We start from the raw sequence: 17,064 nt of genomic DNA, 5'->3' as shown, positions 1-17,064 counted from the left end.
TCTGGAGCTGTCTGGCAATCTCTTTAAAATGGAAAGGAAAGTCACAATGCTAGACATATAATAAAAACAAAGGCTAAGTTTAAATTCCTATACATACAATACCTGACGTGTGGTACTTCAAGGTTTTTAGTTTTTGCAGTTTGGATGAACATTTGATACTTTGCTAAATAATAATAAAATAAAAAAATAAAAGTACATTTAGCAGGTTCTCATAGCGGAATACATTTGAGATGTATTTCTGATGCGCTTTTCTTGCGTTGAACTTTGCCGCTGATGCTGAAAATGTGCGCACACATCGCGGCATGCGATTTGCCATTCACACATACGGCACAATATAGCCGGTCGCGGCAGCATTCGCATTATGCTATGTTACAGATTGCTGGAGCTACAAAGATACACGCGCCCATTCATGGGTGCGCGACTCACGGCACACACAGCTGTTGTAAAGCTGAGCAAGGACAAGTGGCGGATTTTACCTAGGGGCTGAGGGGCCCCAGTAAAATCCTATACTTCAGTGAGCCAGTGCAGTCCGTGGCTGCACTAGCTACACTGTGACTGGTGGTGGCTTCCCATTTGAAGCGCCCCTCCTGGGACTGCCAGTCCAGGCTGCGATTAGCAGAGAGCGGCTTCCAGTGGAAGACGCTGCTCTACCTTTCGAGCAGCCCTACATTACTTCTCTGGGCTGCAGTGAATGCAGCCCCTAGAAGTCTGTTGTCATGTGCATGCGCGGCGTCACTGCTAGTACCGGCACCTGCCAGATCTATAGCACTGGCGCTGGGACCCGGCCGGCCACGGCCAGACCAACAGCGGCGGCAGACCCCCTCAGGTAAGAGGGCAGGAGCCGCTGCTGGTGATTACACATCTATATACAGATTTTACATGTTAAAAAAAGTTGGAATGAGTATAAATGAGTATAAGAATATGCAACACTAAAAAATAAAAAGCAAAAAACAGAAATATTATAATTACATTATTAGGATGTGCAGTGGCTGTATCGTCTGTAGCTGCCTCAGTTATTTTTAAGACTTTTGGACTACGAAAATGTGTCCGGATGGCTGACAGTTTAAGGTGCACACACTAAAAGAACTCCCTTTATACATACGTGTTTTCATACACCTATCCCCTTTGCACCATATGGCGCGAGACGCCTAGCGCGATTCCCCGCATACTCGTTTCTCAATTTTGCTACTTTTTGCCGCTCCTGTATTTGTTTGTGCTACTTTTTCCTCAATTGGAGCTCGCTCGCAGTCCCCGGACGGCGCAGTCTGTCAATCATCTTCGGATGCAGCAGCGGATCACAGAAACTGTCAGGAGGCATCTATTCACACAAGACGCCACTGCGGCATTAGCATATTATTGCACTGCCAGTGCATACAAAGCCGAATCGAGTGTGCAATAGCGTGTAATTCTGCTTCAGGCCCTTAGTTCACAAAGAGTGTACCCAGGGATAGTTCTCATAAAGGTTAGTCCACAGGTACAAACTGAGGCATCAGACACACAGCAGGACAACAATGTGCGTTTTGCTGTGGCTTTTACAAGGTTACCCTTGGCAGCGCTGAATTAGGCACAGACGCTCATATACAATTATGCCTGATATATACATTTTGTTCCATGGCTCCAGGTACGCTGTGCGACAATGGCTCGTGGGTCAGTGTCAGAGAGACTCACCAAGTTTCAGCCAACTCTGCAGCAGCATATGCTGGAGAGCCACCATTTGTTGTGATGCAGAATCAGTGGGTCCGGCAGGTGGCTCTCTGTACCGGTAGTCCCTGAGATAGGAGATCAGACAGCTATCTCTGGTCCCAGCTCACTCTCTAGCAGCAGTGACAAGTGCACCATCGCTTGCTGCAGTGCAGGCCATACCTGCCGACTTTCTGGCTGCTCCTTCTGGGAGGGAGCAGCCAGATCGGCAGGACAGGGGGGGGCGTGGCCGGTACAAGGGGGAGTTGCCAGGCGGGTGACATCACTTGAAGGCGTGGTGGGGGCGGGGTCACGCGATCGCGTCAGTTTGGCCCCGCCCCCTCTATGCAATGCCAATAAAATAGGCATTGTGTAGCAGGGGGCGGGGCCAAAATGACGCGAATCGCGTCACCGCCCCCCTCCGCTGCGGGGGTTGCAGGGGTCATTGCGGGGGGGACAGGAGGGTTGGGCAGCAGCCGGGAGAATTGCCTGCCTTCCCGGGAGGTCGGGAGCAGCACCCGAATTTTGGGAGGCTACCGACCAAATCGGGAGGGTAGGCAAGTATGGTGCAGGCTGATGGGTATTCTTCCTGACCCCTATTGTAGGTGTTAACGGGACAGAATAGATCAATGCTGTAGCAGCAGCAGGTGAAGTGGAATATCATATATCTCTAGATAGGGAATGGGAAAGAAGTCTCTTGCTGGTGCACAAAGATAACAAGGTAAATATATTAAAACGTAACTTTTATTATGGTGCTAGATAAAATAATTTAATATTCAACATATTATACATTGAGAAGCAAGCAAAATAAAAACAGAATAGAATGTGCAGAGAAATAAAGATGTCATTAAAAAAGATTGGTTTGCTGGTGCACTTTATTTGTGCTTGTGTCTCATAAATTATTTCATGCCACACATATTATAGCAGGCTTTAATCATTTATTACAAGGGCTGTATACCCTATAGGTGGAGCTTTGATTGACTGTTGCACTGATGATAGTATTATTTCCTTAAAGCCCTAAAAGGTGCTGGCATTTATTATAGGTTATATTTCCTTGTTATAATTGTCCTGTCTTATAACAGTCTCAGAGGTATTATTAGTTGGTTACATAGATACCGGGGAATTCTAAATCCGTCACACAATGTTGCAAAATGTAACAATCTCTCTGTTCAGCAGCTTGTGGACAATAGTATTTGCACAATTATATTTCTGCGTTCCAGCCAATCGAAAATATTACGTGGAATGCTGTTCATTTATTCAGCCTTCATCGATAATAAATGTAGGTATAGGACTAGATAGTATTCTATCAGTTACATATAGTGCTTCACAGAGATCCCCGGACACAGTGCATCCATTATTGAGTTTAAATCTCCACATACAGTCTTATTGATATACCGGGTATCAGTACTCTCTAAACAAAATGTATTACCCCATGGAGTTCGATAGTAATATCTATAGTCGAGGCCCAGTAAGGAGACTGATTAAACCACTATTCTTTTAATATATCTGCCGGCTATTACATTCCGCCATTCCCCCAGTTTTATTTGCTATTATCAGTATCTTTCTAAATCATCATGGGATAAATTCATAGCGGTGCGGCAATACTCTCAAACATATTATTTCATTATACACATAGCACCAGCGAAACTGCCTCACAAGTGCTGCTTTACATGCTATAGATGGAGGAGCCCCTTCAGGGCTTGGCACCCGTAGGCAGGCGCCTCCATTGTCTCTGGTAGTTACGCCCCTGGTTACACACTAGACGATATACCCGATATTTCGCTACAATCCGCAGGATCGGATGACATATTGTCTAGTGTGAACCCAGCATAAGTTTTATTGGCTTTATTAGTGAAGACTTCTCCATGAAAACTGCACAAAAAAGTATGGCAGTACTTTTACTTGTTGTTAGTGAAAATCCCAGGAGATCACCAGTTTGAGATATTCAAACTACCCCATTTGGCACAATCATTCCCCTATCAAAGTCGCTTAGATGTCTGCTTGCCTTTACGCACTGAGTTGCTGTCACATGATTGACTTATTAGATGCTGTCTCATGATTAACCTATCAGATATTAACTGTAAATTAATGAGCAGGTATGGGGGTGTCCTAATAAAGTAACCACTGAGTTTTCTACATTCTTACTTAAATACCTGTACTGTAAGCTGATAGGACAGATGAAGATCAGCATGCTCTCACACCTTATAATGGTACAGAGAAAATATCTTCTCTAAGGTAAGGTTTGATGTTGTTATATATCTACTTCTTCACAGCTCAACCTCAGGTTCTATATTTGATTTGTTTGGGGGTTTCTTTTTCCAACAATGTGTTCAATAAGAGATATTTGAGCTTTTGACTGTTGCATCTAACATGCATCTCCGTCAAATGTTCTTGACTACTGTTAAATACATTTTCAATCAATGTATGGCTTTACATGATTTGCTTAATACAATATGGAAGATTTCAACGCATCATTCATTTTTAAAGCCTTAAAATCAAATAAGCACAGATCATGTCCTAAATTATTCTTTTTTGCACAATTTATTGTTTTATTTACTTTCATATGCTGAATCATTCACTCATTATGGATACATTTTTTATTCCTAGTAACAAGGTAGTCATTCTCTTTTATGGCACATAATGTAATTGTACTTTTATTCCATTATCAGATGTCATAGGGGATGATTCAGCTGCTAACATGTTAGCAGCTGCGATAGCACCATTATGGTACTGCAGCAGGAGGCGTAACTCCTCCTGCATGCATTACTTATCCAAGCTGCATCCAAAGACACAGCATCAGATCATCTGCGATCGCATCAGCCGGCTGAGTGACCCAAGGGGTCATGCAAGTCGGCCGCTGCAGATACAACAGAGAGGCCAGGAAATCTCTGTCAGCTGATGGGGATTCCGGCCTCTTCCCTCCCTCAAAACGGCGGTGGCACGTCTCCGTTTTGGGAAACAGAGGCCGTCACCACCCCCTCCCCGCCCACAAATGGCAGCAGACGGTCAATCAGTGACAGTCTGATGCCACTCTGCATGCGATCACTCAGGACCCCTATTGCACATGCGATAATCGGGAATCTGCTTTCAGGGCCATAATTAATCTAAAATGCCTACATGGGACAAAGGGAGCATCATCACTGGACTTTGCCCTCCAACTACCTCCACATTTACTTAGCTTTATTACTAATTTAGCATTTCATTAGTCTTTCAGCCACAACTCACACTCTCTCAGTTGTGTTCTCTGTTTCATTCATACTTCATTTTTTTTTTTCTTCTTTTTTTCTATTGATGCTCCATTTTTGCAGGCCACACCTGGACATCATTAATAAATCCAATATATACTCTAAGAGATGATTTCACAGTCACAGAGTTGACATCACAAGGGTGCTATCAAATTTATTACTCACAAAGTCAAAGGTCTCAATAGCCCGCAGAAACTGAGAATGGCTTGCACTGAATACCTCTGTTTTTATGCAGATGTTGTCTTTTTTCCCTTTTTTTCTTTTTTTTAGGAAACCCATCACTCCGAGCAGTGTAAGCTCAAATTCTGCCATCTTAAATTTCCCCTGGTATTCCAAGCATCTGTCTCTAATTAGGCTATTGGGACTATATACTTCAGAAAAATACTTTAAATGAACAGAGTAAAGATTGTAATTGTGTGATCATTTCTAGACTACTTAAGCAGTGAATGGTGCCCCTAAACAACAACAAATTAGATTTTTCAAAAACATGTCTCGGTCACTAGCAACTCTTCCGTCCTTCAAATTAGTTATCACCTATGACTTTAATTTACAAGTGAATCCCTGTCTGAAAAAATCATCTACCAAATAGCTGGCTACTTAATCTCCTATGGCCTCTATTATGTATTGCAGGTGGCTCCACCTCTCCACAAAAGAATTATACTGTACTTTCTGCACTCATATGCATAATGTACACAGTTGAATTAATCTGCATTCCCCACAGTCAGATCATAGCATCGAGAAAAATTCCACATTTTCCAGATATAAGACAGCATGGCAGATTAGTATCACCTTGCTTCATGTTTCTCACATCTATATAATAATTGTGTTAGGCCTCTCCCATCTCCTCAATGCGCGAGCCCCGGAAGCCTAGCCACATGTCCCAATGGCTCCCACACTTGACGGAGAGTGATAGACTAAGGAGAAGATGACCAGTCGACCGTGAATGGGGTAAATATGGAAGTGGGGTGGGGGTGGCGACAGGATGGGAACTGTGACACAGACGTGTGGCAGGCAGTTAAAAGAAGACCTTAATTTTATCAAGAAGGATTCTCTTCCAGTTGTCTGAACTACACAAAAGCATGTGATTTCACATATCCTGGTAAGGGGTACTCAGGGGCGTCATAAGAGAGGCGGGGGCCCATGTGCACTCACCGTGCGGGGCCCCCTCCTCTTTCCCCAGTGGCCGGCAGCCAACTGATGCGGCTAGCCAGCCACTGGAGCCTTACTAGACTCCGGGCACTAGAGTGTGCCCGGAGTCTACTGCGCATGCGCAGAACGCCGGAAAATGGCCACGGCTGCCATTTTTCTGGCATTCTCTGCATGCACAGCAGACTCTGGGCACACACTAGTGCCCGGAGTCTACTGCGCATGCACTGTAAACCAGAAAAATGGCCGCGGCAGCCATTTTCCGGTGCTCTCAGCAGCGCAGACACCCGACGTGGGACCACGGACAGGTAAGTCTAAATAATATGGGTGCAGTGTGTGCGGTGCGGGGCCCCCCAGGACCCGGGGGCCCGTGTGCCCTGCACACACTGCACCCATTATAGATACGCCACTGGGGGTACTCTGGAAAAAGGCAGATTCCAAAAAACCTAACATCAGACAGACAAATTCTGTTCCCAAGAAAAATCAAATAACCTCCAACACTACAATTTATAAACTCTTATCGCTCTAAGTGGGCAGTGAAACCTAATCTTAATGTAGAAGGCTGATACATCTATGAGAAACACCAACAGCAACTACTGTAGAATGACAAAATTATCAAACCTGACACCATTAGCCAGCAAATTAAATCCCCTAGAAAGGGGCTTCATTTACAAGAGACAAATGGACAATTAACGCTCAAACTCAAAGAAATGCTAGTATAATTAGCTTCTTTTCCTAAATGTCTTCATAACGGTATTACTAATGTTACTGTAAATACTTTACTACTTTAGCCATTAATACATTCAAGATATTTCAACCCGTGGCTCTCGGTGGCTCAAACAGAATCTTTGGTGGCAGATATCCCAGCTGAGAAGGCTGAAAGGTCTCTTCTGTGAAGTCATCCCATGTCCCTGATGGTTTTACCACAGACGTCAAGAACATTTTCAAAATATATTATTACTTGACTTCCATCACTTACTAATACTCTACTTCAATGATGTCTCTATACAGCCACACTTACTGTACTGAGGAAAATAATGTTGTTTAATCAATAAAGATGTTAAAATGTTAGAGAAAGTTTTTTGAATGAATCTATTGAGTTTTGGAATCATTTATCTATGTCCACCAATAAAAATGTGTTATTTCCAGAAGTACAATGACTAATATTCACAGAATGCTTAATATATTTCAAATGACTCAGAAACAAAAGGCCCGCTTGATGCTTCTAGCTGTTAATTAATAGAAAGCTATTGACAGCGTTAAGTAGTTATATATATATATATATAAATCATATACAGTATACCATACAAAGAATCATGGAGGGGGCGCTAAATGGAACGTGATTCATGACATCCTGGCTCTTCTAGGTCATCAATGCCTCACCTAATTCACTAGGGGAGTGGACAGGTTGTGGGAGGGTGGACTACTCTCTTGGAAATCTTGGAGAACTGTATATTCCGAGATAGCAGGCATATATACATATTTGTAACATTTATATTGAGTAATAGTAGTTTATCACATATTGCCTTTCTCATGATTACACTGAAAGACCAAATGTACTTGGATAAGACCACTGCTGCATTAAGACTCTGAGCCTCTGTTTCAAGTAGCGCCAGTGACGTCTATCAGGGGGCAGACAGTTCCAGGTTACAGATGTTGTCCAGGGCGGTTGCTCAGGGGCCCCTACACACAAGGGCCCAACAGAACTGCAGTATCCTGCACATAAGGTGCCCAGATCCCTAGTCAATCCTCACCCACTGGAGAAAACTGTTCATGGCAGCTTTGTGGATGTGATTTCGGAAAGTTAGAACGAGTGCAGTGGTATTGCCTGGACTGGAGAAGCTGATGTGAAGATAGAAGAGCACAAGAAGACATCAGCGGCCTAGGTAAACAGCAAGCTGAACACCTGGAGAGGAAGGAAAAGGACTCCCGGGGTTAGCTCTCCAGAAGGGCAACCCGCGGCAACACTGTTCCGACCAACAGGCCCCAGACAGAAGTCGATGCCCAATGATCGGCCCAATCAAGGCACGCTGTCTGCATCATCCCCTGATTGGGAACTCCAGCCACAGCGCAGCACTGCTGACCTAACAATATTTCAACTTAAAGACTGATGTATTGTTTTGAGGTTACTGAAGCCACTCTATACCCCCATCCCTTAACACCAGTCCAATACTGGTAACATTTAGCAGCAATAGGGGACGCCGTTCTCTACTACAGACGCATAGAAGTACATACTCACCGTTACTGAACCTACACTGGTACGGACTTTATCCAGTTATTCATGTGATAATATACCTACACATGTATAAACTTGTATCCAACATATATGAACTGCATGCTATTTGATACTGTCTTATCCTGCACCACTATTATTACTGTATCTCTGCTTTCCAATACATCATTGTGACATATATCTTTTGGTTATTAATTCATCACTATATATGCAATGTTTTTGTATGTCTTTGCACTAGAGGTTAACACTGTGTTTAACCATTAAATTTGGTGTTCACACCAAACTAGAATTAGACTATTCTTAGTTATATATGGTAATCACTCTGACATATACTCATCCTATATAGGCAATCCTGTGTACTCTAGATGTTTATATAGAAGCATATAATCAATAAGACCAGACTTAGACCTCTCCATCCACACACGAGGAATACATATAGGGGTGAGCGCAGTAGCCCTCTATACTTCTGTATTAAAACAAGAGGCTTTAGGCAGCTCTTATCCACTTGCGGCACAGCCCGCTACAAATCAAATTCATCCAGTGTGCAAGGAAACATACCGATTTTAACATGGGGCAAGATTGCACACGCTAGCATGGTTAAGAGCACGTTACAAAGCATGGGGGAGAGAGAAAAATATTATTGTTTGACGGTCACAAAAAATGATCTCTGTATTGTATGGCAGTCACTGCAATGCTGTTTGTACTGTATGGTGATAACTGTGATGCTGTGTGTTTACTGTACTGTACGGTGATCACTGTGATGCTTAACAAAATATGGATAATAAAATATGACAACAATCTAATCAACACAAAAATATAAAACAGTAAGGCTGAAGAAAGGTCTTATTTTGCAATGTCTGAGTCAGTGTTCATACGTTATAACCCATCTGAAAATTTGTGGATTGACCAGATGCAAAAGGCATCCCAAAGTATCAGTACAGATTGAGTCTACCATATCCAAACTGCTTGGGACCAGGGGTATTTTGGATATCGGAATATTCCGTATTTTGGAATATTTGAATACCATAATGAAATATCTTGGGAATGGGACCCAAATCTAAACACAGAATGCATTGATGTATTATATACACCTTATACATACAGCCTGCAGGTAATTTTATACAATATTTTCAATAATTAACACACTGGACCTGATTCAGACCCGCTCGCTAAGGCGATATCGCTCGCTCTGAGTGATTTTCACCCATCTGCGCATGCGTATAATTCGCAGTGCACGTGCGCAAGCCAGTCGTTGCGATCTGATTTTGGTAGCTCATAAGCCACTATCAAGTCGCTGCTTTGAGTGACAGATAGTGCCGTTTGTGGGTGGTAACAGGGGAAGGTGCTTGTGAACGGGGAAGTGGATGCGCGAACGCAGGCGTGTCTGCCGGCCAAAACGCTTTTTAAAGGGCATGCATAATTAGCAAAGTAGCATCATTGTACACGTTACCTGCATGTATTTCAGCCAGCGCTGATCTCTGTGCTTGCGGCAGGCTAAGGCAACCCCAAGGGCTGCGAGCAGCTCCGATGGCTCACGATGGTCCTGATTAATCCTTCATTTCCCGGAGATGACGTGCGTTTTGCGAGTGGCAAGGGGGCGTCTTCAGACATTTGCGAGCGCGCTTTGCTGTAGCTTGCTAAAACATAGTGGGCATCCTTACGCGTCGCAGTGCGAGCGCTTAAATTACATATCCGGCCCCTCTTTGAAGACGAGCGATTGCATCTTGTGAGCGCGTCTGAATGAGCTCCACAGCCTGAAGGTAATTTATAGTTTATTTTAATAAGTGTGTGCCTCAATCAAAGCTTGTGTACATTGAACCATCAAAAAACAAAGGTTTCACTATCTCAGTCATGCTAAAAAGAATATTCCGTATTTTGGAATATTTGGATATGGGAGACTCAACCTGTATGTTATAGCAAGTCTATAAGGTACAATGGACTAAAATAACTTTGAAGCCAATGTTTTCGATTGATGAACTGGTAGTGGAAAATGTTTAATAGAGATATGCAAATCTACCACTAGTGTGTTGTCATGTTTAGGATTAGTTGTGCCAGTTTTTATTTAGCCTATTCACTACTTATTCAAGCTATTGCTGTGATGCTGATGTATCCAATTGCTAGCATTTCATGTGATAAAATATGAATACAACTCATATAAACCAAACCAAACTAAACGCACTTGTTTATAAATGTAAGATAACCCAAATAAATATGTACATGTAAAATGACCAATATACAATTTTAACTTGTATACACTCATGCAGTGCCTCTGTTTGACCCTGACTCTACAATGGGGTGCCTAATGCAAACTGCACCAGGTGCCTCTAGCCACACCATCCTTATAATGAGGATTACAGTATAAGAGTGGTTTAGACTAAAGCAGGTCACAATGCTACACTGTAATCAAACATAACAAACCTTTTTTTCTCAAAAACTTTCTATATCATTTTATTCAAACAACGGCTATTTTAACTGAATTGATAAATTATTTAAAAATGAACATTCTACAGTATATTCTGTGTACTAATTAATGACACAAACCAAAAATTAGGTAAACCATAAATTGTGCTGAATGATCAAATCCTATTAAATGGAACATCTACCAATATAAAATGTTTATCTAACTTAAAAAACGAACTTTAGCAACAAACAATAATCAGTCTTCATAAAAGGCATCAAAGACATAAAAATGCTACTCTATACCTGTGATGAAGAAATCTTAACAGCTAAAGGGGGGAAAAAATTATACAATGCAGAAAATGATGTGCAGCATTTATCAAGTTTACTTACTTTTGTTCTTTGATCCACTGATTAACATTTGCAGCCACAAATTCACTTTCCTTATGGAGGCGACTGTTGTCAGTTTGTGTTGCTTCTAGAGCTTGGAACAGGATTTCCAGCTGTGGATATAGACAGATCAAAGCATATGATGGACTCCCTAAAACAAGGGCTATCTGGAATACTAATAATAGTCTCTAATACTTGTAAAGAATCAAGTCATTTTTCTCCAGTCCTTCAAATAATCATGGTTTCCTTGTACATGCTATTAATTGATTCAATATGCTAGATGGAATGTCTGAACCTTTCCCACGCTTTCCATTTAGTAGTTTACTATAATATGCATTACTCTACCTCCAGAGGTTGTTTAATTCAAATCAGGCTTATTTTATAAAAACTGAAGGAGAGCCGCTTCAACTTGTTATGTTAAAGCCTTAGTTCTCGGGTAATGTGTGCATTGTGATAGTTTTTCATAAAGCGCCCATTAGCTGTTGAGGTGTAGCTTTCAAAACCTTTTACAAGCAGGTTAGGTAAGACGAGAAAATAATTATGTTGCCTTAGCTAACAAAATGGGATTATGAGTATGTACTTTTGATTATCACTGAAGTTATTGTAAGGTTTACTGCAAATGTAACTACATTGTGTATAAAGGGTTGTTCTTTAATGAATCTTCAAAGCCCACCATTGAATCAGTTATTTCTCACGTTAGGCACAGGTGGCTTTATATAGGGTATATAAGGTTTTAAAATCTGATTGTCCAGCTGTTCTGTCGTTGAAGTATAATGTTATGAATTCTTTACCCATATTGCTCCAGGTGAGCTCTCACGTCTCACCTATACCACCTACAGTGACCAGGCCAGTCTCTTAAAACCAAACATACAGTATAAGAAATACAGTATAATACTCTATATAAGGCTGCCTTGGAATGAACAGAGATCTGTGTAACCCAGTCTATCCTCCGCTTTACAGAGCATTAACATTGTGTCATTACCTTGAGCAATTCATTACGACCTTAGATAAATGTACATGAATAGATGTTGTGTTCTTTTGCTGATGAAAGGCCTATGGCTTGACATGTGTATTTTCCGTGTACAGAGCAGCCTCTCAAGTTTTCGCCAGCCCTGCCAGGGAGCTGAGCCCTGTCCTGCTGAACTTTTAATGATAAATAGGCAGCGATATAACTAGATTTTCTATTTATGCTTATTGCAGTCTTTTCCATTACTGCATAACTACATTGCACGCAATTTGGGGGTCTATTTACTAAGCAGTGTTAGGAGACAGAGTGAAAAGTGATAAGGTGCCAGCCAATCAGCTCCCAACTGTCATTTTTCAAACACAGCCTGTGAGATGACAGTTAGGAGCTGATTGGCTGGCACCTTATCACTTTTCACTCTGTCTCCTAACACTGCTTAGTAAATAGGCCCCTTGGTCTCTTATTTAGTACACCTGCAAAAGGCATATGCAGTGTTTTGTATTGTTACTACAGTACTTTAGTTCTTTGTGAATTATTTTCTTTTGAATTTTTGGATTTTTTCCAGAAAATGTCTCTCTCTCTGTTGTGTAGGCAATGGGTGTACTTTACCTAACCAAACTAGTTTACACTCTATTGTATACAGTATGTTAATACTGGAACACATATGATAGTCAAAGAAATTTATAATATTAATATTAAAGGTGCTTTTACATAAAGTGTTAACTTGTTTTCTGAGCAGTGTTTTCACAGTTTTTGTTGCTGACCAAATTTTACGGAATAGTTCATCACCTTTTGCCTTATAATCACAGCTAAAGCAGATACAATTATAAAATTGAATGGCTATTTTATAATTATTTCCAAAACAACTTCAGTCACTGTATGCCAACTATGGACTTTGTAATGACAGCTCAGACGTTTCCTTCTGCTAAAACACCAAGTACAGATTTCAAGACAAAAAGTGATATAGAAATGTAATCCCAGACATCCTGAAGGTGACAGCTTCCACATTTGCTTCTGAAGGTTTGTACTCCAGGAGAATATATTAATTTAAATTGGAAACTCCTTAATGTTAAGTTTATGTGAAGATGAGGATGATACAATTGTAATCTGCTTTTAGTACAGTAGATCCCTTCTACAAAGTCAGGGCTAAATGAATACTGGGGAATATGGAAGTAATGTATATAAATAGATTAATTATATTAATTCTATTGACTAAGGTTGTGTAATATATGGAGGACACTGATGCTCTCTGTATTATATGGTGGTCAGTGATGCTCTCTGCATTATACAGTGCTCACTGATGCTCTGCATGATATGCCAGTCACTGATGCTCTCTGTATTAAATGGTGGTCACCAATAGACTCTGTATTATATGGCATTCACTAATGCTCTCTTTATTATATGCCGGTCACTGATGCTCTCTGTATTATATGGTGGCCACTGATGCTCTCTGCATTATTGTACGGTCACTGATGCTCTCTGTGTTATATGGCAGTCATTAATACCCTCTGTATTTTATGCCCGTCACTGATGCTCTCTGTATTAAATGGTAGTCACCGATGGTCTCTGTATTATATGGCACTCACTGATGCTCTCCGTATAATATGACGGTCACTGATGCTCTCTGTATTACAGTATATGGTGGCCACTGATGCTCCCTGCAGTACATGGCGGTCACTGATACTCTCCACATTATATGGCAGTCACTGATCCTCTCTGTATTATATGGCTATGACTGATGCTCTCTTTCAGTATTATATAGCAGTCCTTGATGCTATTTGTATTAAATGGTGGTCACCAAAGTTCTCCCTATGCCTCTTAGCATCCACCTATGTCAATCCAGCACCTTTGGTAATCACTGGTGTAGGCTGTAGTTCACCATTTCTGTACTGTTGAGATTATTTCCAAACACTTTGTTGAAGGTTACATACCAGCAACACAAAACAGCCAGCCGCATACTCAGCCAGACATAAAAGTCTGGATTTTAGGTTTTTACTTTTTATTTCCAAACCTTAAATTTTGTTGGCTCATGGAACCCTCTTTCTTCTTGGTCTCTTCTTGTCCTGGTCTCTCCTTGTACTTTGCTTAACTTGAAAATTGTAAGCCTTCAACTCATTCAAGCAAAATTAATTTGATTTAAACTTAGCGCACAAACACAATATCTATGGGCCTGATTCAGACCCACTCGCGAGCGGCTGTCCGCTTGCAAGTGGGTTGATGGTGTGCACTGCACATGCGCACGATGGAGGGAGCTCCGTCGTGCGCATGCGCGAGACGCGACGAGCGAAGGACTTTCCTTCGCTCGTTGTGTCTGATCAAAGGGGGCATGCTGTCGATGTTGATTGACAGCACGCCCCCTTTGGTGGGCGTGCCGGGGGCGTGCCTCCCAGACGGAGGCGTTCCCAAGGGAATGCCTACCGTCAGAAGCCGGCCCCACTGACATCACTAGTGATGTCAGTGGGAGTGATTTGGCTCTGATAGAGCCAAAATCACTCCGGGCCTTGCAGTTGAGAAACTCAACCGCAGGCTTCGGCTCGCAGTGGCGATGGTCGCGATAGTCAAGACCATCGCGACCATCAACCTGCACGCTCGTATATGCTGTGGGTGGTGACCCACACCTATACCAGCGTCCAGGAGGACGCTCCATAATTATGGAGGTGGGCCCTGATTCAGAGCGAGCGCTCTTGTCAGAGCGTCCGGCTCTGAATCAGGGCCTATGTTCTTAGAGTCTGATCTAATTCCAGTTTTCACTTCACTTAATCCTGCCATTGTTCCTAGCTGCTGTATTCCAGACCGAGCATTCCGTTAATGTGCTTAGCATAAGAAAATAAGGATCTGGTAAAAGTGCGATTCTAAACCAACATTTTTTTCTCTTATATGCTCTTTGAATTAAATAATCCCACACCTGTCACATTGCATTTTGTGTCATCGTCTGTATTGTGTTATGTTGCAGAGATCAGGTGATATCATGTCCATTTATGTACTGTTGAAAATATAGTATTTATTAAATTAACTGTATCTTTGTATCATAACAAAGGGAATTACAGTGCTGTGTATCTGACTTCATATATGCCTGGTCTGAGACTCATGATTTGCAGCACTGTATAGGAGATAGCAAGATTACCCCTTCGCCTCCTACAAAGCATGTCTTGCTTGTCGGTGTCATTCTCTGCTTGACTGATGACATCATACATATTCACAAGGTACATCAAAGAAATTGCAGTCATGGAAAAATGATGATGCTGGCACTGGCCTACGTCCCCTGCAGATATATTTGTGTGGGGAATTCAGACAGTTGTTGAGCAGAAATAGAATGCATCAACGAGTTCTACAGTAAAAATTAAAATCTCTGTATGACTCTTGCAATTCCATTACGCCAGGTCCATAAAATGATTTTAAGTGGAAATGTGGTTCCATTTATCGCACCTTTCCTGCTCTATCAGATGAAAGGGAAAAAAAAAATAACCCACTAATCAATTAGTCGCCACGGATGGCTTGGAGAATATGCTGGTGGAGGAAATAAAGAATTCATACTTAAAATGATTAGTCATTCTGAGAGTTTGACAAGCAGTTGATGGATCTTCAAAGGATTGAGTAACGGGATTATTGGATAATAATTTATTGATAAAACCCATGTTGTAGCCGTAGTTGTCCCTTCCAGGCAAAGGTTTTCAATGAAGATATCAATCTCCTTTTTAAATTTTAGAGCTTCAGCATTATCTCATTTAGTGTGGATGTTGAAAAGCAAATTATAAGTTTTGTATCTAAAGGGACTTGATGATGAATACTGTAACTCCACAGTTGAGTTTCCTTTTGACATACAATTACCACATGCAAACAGAATGGCACAACCCTAAATTGCTTTTGTATACACATACATCCCATTATGATATTTCATTATATTACTGCAAGGTGAAATGACGGGATCCATTTATCAGATTGCAAATTCATCAAAGTTCAATATATTTTGAAATTCAATTTTTCTGCCATAAAACTTGCTTTCTGTTATTGCTCAATAAATCGCTAAAAGCACCTTTAAAGAATATTAAGAGAATTTGTTCCTTAGGAATTTAATTAATATTTTGCATATCTCAGTGTATGAATGTAGCGGTCACTTTTTTCCAATATGTAACTTACAGATAAAACGTCTCCATATTTGGATTCTTAGATCAAATTTATAGACTGAAATTAAGCACGCTGTAGTAATGCATCATTAAAATTAATTTTGCATTAAAATATTATAGCTAAAATTTGAAAGTTCAGAATTATACATAGAAGCTACAAAACAATATAAAATACAAGCTACAAAGAATTGATAATGATTTCTAAGAAAAAGAAAAGGACGTGTCACCAACTTTCATTCACCTGCATGGTTATCTAACAATGTTTATACTTTCCTTCCCCAAAACTTCTATGTTCACCCTTAATACTATCCTACAGATTGATTTTATATCTCATTGAAACATGAATAGAATGTTGACTGCACAAAAAAACCCGCTGGCAATCTAACAGCCCCAGTGAAGCCAGAGGAAAACCTGTGGCCATAATCAGTCAAACAAACTTCAGAATGTTGTCCATAGGAGTATGATTACTTACTGTAGACTTGTAACAGCTTCCAGTGTGGAAAGTAAAGTATTGGCAGACTCTGCGTAGTGTCACAAAATGTCTTCTCATAGGTCAACTACATAAGCTGCATCAGTAACCAAGATAGATGTCCTTGTATGCAGTGTTGGACTGGCCCAACGGGGTACTGGGAAAATTCTTGGTGGGTCCACTGCCTCAGGGCCTCATTCGCTATCCTTCTTCATAAATTCTTCACTGCTAGTCTTTGATCATGACATCTAAGTCTAGCCAAGTTCTATGTGTGGTATATACACAGGACTAATGGAGGAGGAGAGTGGCTGTAGGGTGGACTAGCAAGGTGATACTCTGTAGTCACACCTTCCATGGATTGACCACACCATATCTGTGGAGAACCCTTCATGTTACAGCCCTATACTGTTTATTTG

At 41.3% G+C, this 17,064-nt stretch overlaps 1 protein-coding gene across 5 annotated transcripts in view; it reads right to left on the bottom strand.

Moving 5' to 3' along the window:
• LOC148524991 (uncharacterized) overlaps positions 1-17,064 on the bottom strand; it is a 465,228-nt gene that overhangs the window by 106,151 nt on the left and 342,013 nt on the right. For all 5 annotated transcript variants that reach the window (XM_088471429.1, XM_088471430.1, XM_088471433.1 and 2 more), the window contains one exon: positions 11,095-11,204. In XM_088471429.1, coding sequence (XP_088327555.1) covers positions 11,095-11,204 — 110 coding nt within the window. The remainder of the gene's footprint in view (positions 1-11,094; positions 11,205-17,064) is intronic.

This window comes from Taudactylus pleione, unplaced genomic scaffold (genome assembly GCF_031769625.1).
Source record: "Taudactylus pleione unplaced genomic scaffold, aTauple2 ptg000114l, whole genome shotgun sequence".
Taxonomy (NCBI): Eukaryota; Metazoa; Chordata; class Amphibia; order Anura; family Myobatrachidae; genus Taudactylus; species Taudactylus pleione.
The sequence above is the reverse complement of the archived record's forward strand: the minus strand, read 5'-3'. Positions and strand labels throughout refer to the sequence as shown.